Source organism: Papio anubis, chromosome 10 (genome assembly GCF_008728515.1).
Source record: "Papio anubis isolate 15944 chromosome 10, Panubis1.0, whole genome shotgun sequence".
In the NCBI taxonomy this organism is placed as follows: domain Eukaryota; kingdom Metazoa; phylum Chordata; class Mammalia; order Primates; family Cercopithecidae; genus Papio; species Papio anubis.
The window spans coordinates 58,683,592-58,693,406 of NC_044985.1; the positions used below are offsets into that span (position 1 = coordinate 58,683,592).

General features: G+C 42.0%; 1 protein-coding gene across 3 annotated transcripts in view; it reads right to left on the minus strand.

Annotated features, from left to right (window-relative positions):
* CHN1 (chimerin 1) overlaps positions 1-9,556 on the minus strand; it is a 200,488-nt gene extending 190,932 nt beyond the window's left edge. For all 3 annotated transcript variants that reach the window (XM_017946671.3, XM_021923729.2, XM_021923728.2), the window contains exon 1: positions 9,224-9,556. In XM_017946671.3, the coding sequence (XP_017802160.1) occupies positions 9,224-9,242 (19 nt within the window). In that variant the 5' untranslated portion in view covers positions 9,243-9,556. The remainder of the gene's footprint in view (positions 1-9,223) is intronic.
* Positions 9,557-9,815: the final 259 nt, after the last annotated feature.

The window sequence follows — 9,815 nt, forward strand, 5'->3', positions numbered from 1 at the left end:
GCTGCTCACCTCCTGCTGTGTGGCCCAGTTCCTAAAAGGCCACCAACCAGCACCAGTCCATGGCCTGGGGGTGAGGACCCCTGCTGCCAAGAATGTGAGTAATTCCTTTGTCCAAGATATCCACGCTGTAGACACTACCTGCTTGTAAGACACTTAGTAGCCATTTTAGCAGTACCACGGTGCTTATGCTCAAATAACCTTTATTTTACTTAACAGTGGCCCCAAAGTACAAGAGTAGCAATGCTTGCATACTATCATAATGGTTCTATTTGATTATTAGTTACTGTTAATCTCTTATTGTACCTAATTTATAAATTAAAATTTTACCATCCTATGTTTGTATAGGAAAAAACATAGTAGATAATAGGGTTCTGTAGTATCCAGTTTCAGGCATCCACTGAGGCTCCTGGAATGTATCCGCTGAGGATAAGGGGAGACTACTGTATCATCTGGGTTACCTCCCAAAGGAGAAGTAAGCATGGCCTGTTGAACAGGGTATTGTTTACATTTTCAGAGAGTAACAGAAAGTGTCACAGTGGCCAGCACTATCACAGAAATCTACTTGATCTTCACTGTTAGCCCCCTGAACCAGGTCTGCAATGGCACATAGCACTTATTCAGCCACACACACAAAGTAGAAATATTACAAAACCATTTTTTCAAGTGGGTCAACAGACTTGTTAAATGGAGAAATTGTTCTGGTATCTTCAACCTTTGTTAATATTTACAATAACAATATTGGTGACAATAAGAGCTACTATGTATTTCAACCACTGTGCTAAGAACCCTACATAATAATCTCATTTATTCCTGCGCAGATGGGATAAGGGAACAGTCCCTGTTTACCTATCAAGAAATTGAGACTAGAACATATAGCTGACCCTTGGCAGAGAAAGGACTAAACATAGCTCACTTACCGCCAAATCCAAGCTCTTTCCACTACACTACATGCTATGAAAGTACCATCCTCCATGAACCTCCCATCTCACTCAGTAAAATCTCAAGTCCTTACCAGGCCCTGGGGGATACACCTCAGTACTCTCTATCCCCCAGTTGCCTCTCTCCTCATCTCCTCCACCTTTCCCCTTGCTGACTCCACTCCAGCCACACTGGCCCTTCTGTTCCTGAAAACTGCCCAGCACATCCTTGCTTCAAAGCCTGCTCCATGAGGCAATTTCCCAATTTCATGTAATGGGTTTCTCACTTCTTTCAAGCCTGCTCAAAATTCACCTGTCTGTGAGGCCTACTCCCCCTCCCCCTACATTGTGAGACAGGTAACCCCTTACCCCTCACTCTCCTCTATTTTTCTTCAAAGCATTTGCCACCTGGCACACTATACATGTTTTATTGTCTGTTTCCTTCCACTGCAAATATAAATTCCTTGATGGCAGGAACGAATACTTACTTGGCACATATTAGGCACTCACTAAATATTCATCAGATAGATGGATAAACGAATCACAAAATAGGAAAACACATCCCAAGCCTCAAAGCTACTCCTTGGCAAAATTATAGAAGAGTACTCTTCTAGTTTCTACACCCTTCTCTCACTTAACGGTATCATCCACTCCTTCCCCAGACCTCAAATGTCCTCTGCTTTTTCATGCACTTTTGCTTATGACATCACCTCCTACAAACCTTTTTAGTAAAGCCCCATCCTCTACAACTTCTACTTTCTCTTACAGTATAATTCCCTCAATCAAAATGCCTGCTCTATGTTTTTACTACTTTAAGACTGCCCATCCATAAACTGAAATAATTCTTTCATGCTAAAAGAACGTATTTATCTATATTTAGCATGTAATTCCTCATAGGTAACATGCTAAAAAATCATGCTTAATAGTGTAAATTTCACTTACCATGGGAGGTCTGCAGGAAAAAATATTTCAGTCAAACAGATGTTTCCATATCCCTCAAATGGACATCCACACCACTCACCTGCTCCCTGCCTGACCTAGCATCGACTACTTCAAACCCTAAAATCATCTTTACCAGAGTAACTTCACAGCCATTAAAGAGCTAGAAAACAATAGCAAAGTTCTATATAAAAGATACAAAAGGCCGGGCGTGGTGACTCACATCTGTAATCCCAGCATTTTGGGAGACCGAGGCGGAAGGATCATGAGGTCAGGAGTTCGAGACCAGCCTGGCCAACAAAAATTAGCTGGGTGTGGTAGTCCCAGCTACTCGGGAGGGTGACGCAGGAGAACTGCTCGAATCCGAAGAGGCACAGGTTGCAGTGAGCTGAGACCACGCCACTCTACTCCAACCTGGGTGACAGTAAGACTCTGTCTCGGGGGCAAAAAAAAAAAAAAAAAAAAAGATACAAGATAGGGCCAGGCACAGTGGCCCACACCTATAATCCCAGCACTTTGGAGGGCCAAGATGGGTGGATCACCTGAGGTCAGGAGTTCAAGACCACCTGTCCAACATGGTGAAACCCTGTCTCTACTAAATACACAAAAATTAGCCAGGCGTGGTAACAAACGCCTGTGGTCCCAGCTACTCAGAAGTCTGAGGCAGGAGAATTGCTTGAACTTGGGAGGTGGAGGTTGCAGTAATCTGAAATTGCGCCACTGCACTGCAGCCTGGTGACAGAGTGAGACTCTGTCTCAAAAAAAAAAAAGATACAAGATTTAAAAAAAAAAAAAAAAAAAAAAAAAACCACATACTTTAAGAGCTGAAGATATGACAGAAATGGGAAAAATCAGGAAGAATTTGCAGTTTTAAAAGCCTCAAAGACTCATTCAGTTTTGAAATGTCAAGTCTGTGGTCACAAAAATCTATTCAAGGAGAGATATGTCTGACACATCCCTGTGCTTGCCTTACACCACGGAACACATGCAATCCAAAGGAATCGAAAGGTCAAAGTCAGAGTAGAAAGAGAAAGGAACCACTCTCAGTGCAGCTGGATAAAAAACAATGAGGTGGCTCTATGCCAGGCCACTGAGCAGCTGGTGACATGCTGGCCTGACTCATCTTCCCTTCTCCCCCATTCTCTCAACTGTGGGTATTGGCTCTTCCCAAGAAGTGCCTACTTTTCTAACTGTAAAACAGGTAGGAACAGTTTTACCTATCCATTTTTAATTTTATTTTTTGTTCTTTGAGGAAGAAAAGTAAAAAAAATTCTAAAAATGTAAAAAGCTCTTAAAGGTTCTTGGATATAAAACCATTCTTTTCTTCTCTTTAATCTTTATTTTTAAAGCTCAGGTGGTTTTTTAAATTAATATATCTCAGCTTTACTGAGATATATTCCCATACCATAAAATTCACCCTTTTAAAGTATACAATGTAGCGGTTTCTAGTGTATTCACAAAGTATCTATTCTTTTAAATATAAACAGCCAAATTAGGAATATACATTTATAACTTTATTTTGTCAGGCTTTTTTTTCTATTCAATATGACTTTTCAATGTAAATATGGTCATACTGTATCCTCTTTCCTTAGTTTTGTCCTATCCTATTTTTAAGGATAGTAGGATTATATTAATAAAAAAATCAAAGTTCATAGAAATTATTTTCTATGTAAGAATGACTTATGGCTGGTGATTTGGTTACAAGGCCAGGCTCAAGGACTTGTCCTGAATTGAGTTTGCACAGAAAGTTCCGTGATTTCATTTAGTTTACATATTTCAGATAAAGTCTTCTAAAGATGCTGTAATTGATACTTTCTGTAAGACTGAGAAAACATCAATTGCCCATAGAAAAGGACTGTCTTTATCAGAGGGACTCTGAGAAACGCTACACCCTCACCAGCCCCAGCAAGCTACTCTTTGTCATGGCTGCTCTCAAGATGATGGTAAATTCCTAGGTTAAAACAATCTTATGAAAAATCTGTAACTTATTATACTAATGTCATTCCTTTAAAACTATTATTATAACATATAAAACATCACCAAACAGTATTTTTCTGCCTATTTTATGATTGCTTTAAATTAGTATAAAACATGTATTCTCAATGAGTTGGGGAGACGGAGAGTTGGGTTAAAAAAGTACTGTATTTATATTATGCAGAAAGCAGATATATCTACAGTACATAAAGAGATATACGGTATATTTCTGGTATTAAATTTTCATGGGGAGAACAATTAGAAAACAGGCCTAAAAGGCTGGGAGGGGGAAGATTTTTTAAAAGGTTGAGAAAAAGTAATCTAAAAGAAACTAAAACTTTTACTGAAAATATGTCAAATTTGTACAATTATACATATCACTATTTTCTATGTTCAAAAATTAGGCTGCTTATAGGATGGTTATCTGCAGAGCCAGATGTGACTCAAAAGACTGCAGCACCAATATTCCTTGTACACAGATGGTGACTATCAGAGTTATAACAACTATAATTATTTTATTGTTCTTACATTGTACCAGCTCTCCACACATTAAAAGACAAACTTTAAAGCTAAAATATTAGAACCACAGGCATGCATCACCACACCTGGCTAATTTTTCTTTTTTTTTAATTGAGATGGAGTCTCGCTCTGTTGCCCAGGCTAGAGTACAGTGATGTGATCTCAGTTCACTGCAACCTCTACCTCCCGGGGTTCAAGCTATTCTCCTGCCTCAGCCTCCCACGTAACTGGAACTACAAGCATGTGCCACCACGCCAGGCTAATTTTTGTAATTTTAGTAGAGACATGGTTTTGCTATGTTAGCCAGGTTGGTCTTGAACTCCTAACCTCAAGTGATCACCCACCTTAGCCTCCCAAAGTACTGTGATTACAGGCATGAGCCACCACACTCGGCCTGATTTTTTTTTTTTTTTTTTTTTTTGAGACAAAGTCTCCCTGTGTCTCCCAGGCCTGAGTGCAGTGGCGCAATCTTGGCTCACTGTAACCTCTGCCTCCCGGGGTTCAAGGGATTCTCCTGCATCAGCCTCCCAAGTAGCTGGGACTTCAGACACCTGCCACCATACCTGGCTAATTTTTTTATTTTTAGTAAAGGTTGGGTTTCACCACGTTGGCCAAGCTGGTCTCGAACTCCTGACCTCAAATGATCCACCCACTTCGGCCTCCCAAAACGCTGGGATTACAGGTGTGAACCACTGCACCCAGCCTTTTTTATTATTATTATTATTATTTGTAGAGATGGTGTCTCCCTATGTTGTTCAGGCTGGTCTCAAACTCCTGAGCTCAAGTGATCCGCCAGCCTCGGCCCCTCAAAGTGCCAGGAGGCATGGGCCACCCATTACAGACATGAGCCACTATGCTCAGCTGGGTTTTCTTATTTTTACTCTTTAGAGACAGGGTCTTGCTATGTTGTCCAGACTGGAATGCAGTGGCTACTCACAGGCACGATCATAGTGCAACCACAGTCTTGAACTTCTGAACTCAAGCAATTCTCTTGCCTCAGCCTCCTGAGTAGCGGGGACTACAGGCACATTGCCACCATGTCTGACTAAAATATTAAGTTTTGACACCAGTGTGAGAAGGAACACGGAGAAAAATTTAAATAAGGATGATTATTTAAATGACAGCTGAAAAGAATATATTCTGAAAAAGGCAGATGAGCTCACACCACTGGGCCACCCTCTCGTATTCTTTGGATAACTGAAAAATAAAAATGTCAGCAGAGAGTATAGTTGAGTGGGAATTTCCTATAAAATTAGCTTTCAGTCAAATAAAGCATACTGAAAATGTTCAATTGACTTGTCTTTTAAAAAATACATTTTAATTTCAGGACACTCATTTGGGAAATCAGAAGATTTCCTAACTATATCACAAAGGATATGCCATTGCTATTTAACTGCTCCAAAAGATGTCCATAGGAAGGTTTGTCAGGCTAGTGACAGATGCTGAATAAAGTGAGATAATGAAAAGGTTTCCATGGCAGAAGCGTCTGAGGAAAGATGGTATAAAAATATAGCAAAATTGTAAGTATTATTAGAAGTGATCCATGGTAGTAACGATGGTGACTAACTGATAACAAGAATAGAAAAATTAGAGGCAAGGAGGGTGAGTGGCAACGCTAGAGGTGACTATACGCAGATCGAGGAGCATTATTCAAGGTTCAGCCAGCCCAGTGGATGGTAACTGAGTTCCCAATCTCATCAGTTGGTCTGGGTTATAAACCACAGCCCCATTAAGCTATAAATGACAGAAATTCCTGCCAAGGCAAGAGCTGGCAGAATGCTTATTCACCCAGCTCTGCCAACTAAGACTCTATTGGTGTGGCCAATCAGGACATTTTGTCAGGTACACCAGCTACAAATTCCCACATTCAAGGATCTGAGACTTTCCTTTTATCCCAGTAATTACTAGAAAACATGTGCTCTCTACCAAGGAAGTTCTCACAAAGCCTATATGGAATTAGTTAACAGTTAAGTGCCACTCACTATATGGAATTAGGTAATTAGTGAATTAGGTGCATTTGCTATAGTTCTAGAAAAGACTCTGGAGTGCCACTAGAGGACCATGTCTCTTGTACACTGTGACAGATGTTTGCTGAACAAATGACAGGGTGAGTGAGCAGAGTCTGTAATACATATGGATAATTTTTGAAATTGGGGGATTTAAAAACTATATCGAAGCTGATAATGAGATGTGAGTTCATCTGAAAGGAGAAGAAAAATGGGTGCAAATCCTTAAGCTTTCAAAAATGCACATTTTCAATTCCCAAATGAGACTGTAAAATCATTCAAGATTGGGGTCTGGTTCTTCTATCCCAAAATAAAACAAATATGCATTAAAAATATCATTTTAAGCGGCAAAGGTGATTAACCGTGAGGAGGAGAGATAAGACAGTCTTAGCCATTCAGCTTAATTTAACAAGTATTTGAGTTCCTATAACATACTTAACAAGTGAAAAAACTTAAATGTATGCAAATGCAAAATCAGGTAATGTTAGAGGTTCCACTTTTTAAAACTAAGTCACCAACTCCCTATAAAAAGAACATTTCTTAAATTTATAAAAAGCCTGAAAGAAAATGTAAAACACAAAGCTAATAACTAGTCTAGACTCTACTGCTGGACTGGGCTAACTCATTAACCAAGATACAAAAGATACGGCCCTGACAATGGTTACTCTGGGGAGCCTCAGGTATAAACTCTGCTGAGCTCTGACAAATTCCGTTGATCTGGTTAGGTCCCTGCCTCTAACTCTTTTCACTACCATCTCACAGAACTTTATTGCTCCATTGCTCTTCTGTTCTAAGTCATTAAGAGTAAATATAAAGGGACGTGAGGCACTTCTGACTAAAACCAACTAGTTAAAAGTAGTAAAATCTAAAATAAAATCCATTTCTTCTAACCCGTGGGTATGTCTCTCAACATACACAAAAAGTTATTTTGAATTGGGCAAGTTTGACCCAATCTCCTAGTATCTATCTTTAATACAACAGTTCTCAAACTTGAGTGAGCGTAAGAATCACAAAGGGAGTCACTTTAAAATCCCCTTCCCCCATGTCTTTGGGCAAAAGAATCTACATTTTTAACAGACATCCCAGATGACTGATGAGTCGTGTACAATCACTTTTAAAAACAGCTGCTGCTCTATCACTACTTACCAAATAGCCTCTGCACTCAAGAGTGGTTTTATAACACAGAAACGTTCACACTGTAACAAACTGGATTTTGTGAAGTGAATTCTATTTTCCTACAAGTAGACTTTAACATTTTAAATATACATTATTCATTTTGAAGGCTGGGAGTGATTTCTTATACTTTCTTCTACAGGCCACATTCCGTACTTTTCCCTTCCTCATCTTCACCTCAGTGGTTAAAGATTTAGAATTTAGAAATCCTTTAAAAGAGCATTTTTCACCCCAATTTATCTTTTTTATTCATCAGGAAAGCCAGTATTTGAAAAGTTGACTTGTAAACCTTACTTCTGAAATCAAACCTTGAACATGCTCAATACCTCTTTAGGAAACAAAATTTTTGTACCAAAAAGTTCCACATTTAAGGAAAATGCTGCTATTAAATAATGCTTAGATACAAAGTACTAAGAAGCAGCGAGAATTTTACTATTTTTCAGAAAAAGAATAAACTTTTTTTAAGTACCTATGGAGGATCATCACCAAGTAAGATATGTCACTTCTAGTAACGTACTTGGGCATAGTAAACACAGTGCCAGAGTGAAGCCTGGTGAAGTGAATTCTATGCTCAGTTTTGCCACAAAAGAGCCCTGTGACCTTGGGAAACAACCTCTCTGGATCTAAGTTTAATTTATAAAATAAGATAGTTAAATAAAAGTAACATTTTGATTCCAGCAGCTTAATTCATTGGGGGGTATTTACATCAAAAAGCATTTGAGGTATGTAACACCTCTAACGTGCTTGAATCAAATGACATAATTAAAACTGAACTGGAAACTCGATATTGTGAATAACTTACTGAGGCTGTTCTTTTAGCTATCAATTACATATCATTGTACATTGCTTCTTCGAAAACGCTGAATACTTTGAACGTCTAAATGTTCATATATTGAGTTTTCTTAAAGTCAGGTACGTATGTACCATAGTCCAGTTTTGTAAAAGGAAAGAATGTATCTTTTCAGTCCTTTTTCCCAACCCATTGTCATTTCTCATTGTCACTGAGAAAAAAACACCTTGAAGTCTTAAACACTAAAAGCAACAGTGTTGCAGTAATTACACCACAAAAATAACATTTCTTTCTTAATGAATACTCAGTCTCCTGAGATTACAGTTACCTTCCGGTAACCAACTTTCTTCTGTCTGCTCTCAGTCGTTAGCGCAAACATTTTCAATTTTAACCCATATTCAGTTCACAAATCATACTTATTTCCAACTGAATATACTGAGTCCAAAAAAAAAATTCCCCAATAGTCCAACAGGAAGCAACACATGCATTTGGCAATTCCAAGGAGGCTGGGGATGCACAGATACCTCGTTCAAAATAAATAAACTTTCCAAGGACCTTTATTTACCGACGGGAAAGGGAGGTTTGAAAACAACCGGTTAACTTCACCCCCAAGTTGGCATCTTAAAGAACCGTTGTGCGTTTGCAAAACACCCAGGACCTCTGAGCCTCCCAGCCGAGAATTGGCCAAGGGAGCACACGCCCATCGGCCGTGCCTGGAGAGGAAACAATGGGAGAGGCGCGAGGGAGCGAGCCGGCGCCCCGGGCGCCCCAACTCTGCGGCCCCGGCCCGCTCCGACCCCACGCGCCGCGCCCCCTCCCCGGGCGCCCAGAACCCCCCAGGTCCCCGCCCGCCAGCCCCGGGAAGCGGCCCACCTGCGGCGGCGCGGGGAGACAGCTGCACTTACCAAACAGGGTCAGGGCCATTGTAAAGGCGCTCGCCGCCTGCTCGCCGCCGCCCGCCGAGTCCACGCGCTCCTCCCAGGCGGGCTAGGGATCACCTCATCGGCCCGCCGCACCCACACCTCGGAGGGAGTGGGGTGCCCGATGGTGCGTGCTGGGGGCGCCGGCGCCCGGGGAGGCTGCAGGCCGGGACGCGGGGGACCGCTGCAAGAAAAAGTTATTCACGCGTTATTGTCGGGCGCAACGGGCCCAGGGAGCCCCGCTAGCTCTCCTCGAGCCGGCACTTGTCGCTGCTATCAGGCGCGGAGCGTGCGCGCGGGAGGAGGTACCTGCGAGGCGGGAGGCTTGGCCGCGGCGCAGTGGCAGGCGGAGAGGCGGCGCCGCAGTGGCGGCGGCGGCGACTGGGAGAGCAGCAGCCTCGCACAGCCCCCGGCGGGGCGCGCTCACTCCGCATCCCGCGGCCTCGCCGACGCCATCTTGCGATAGCGTCTCCCACGAGCTTGGCCGCGCCGCCGCCTCCCGCCTCTCCCTCGGGCTTCCCGGCCCAGTGCGTTCCCATGGCAACGGGCGCGCGCGGGGGCGCGGGGGTGCGCCCTC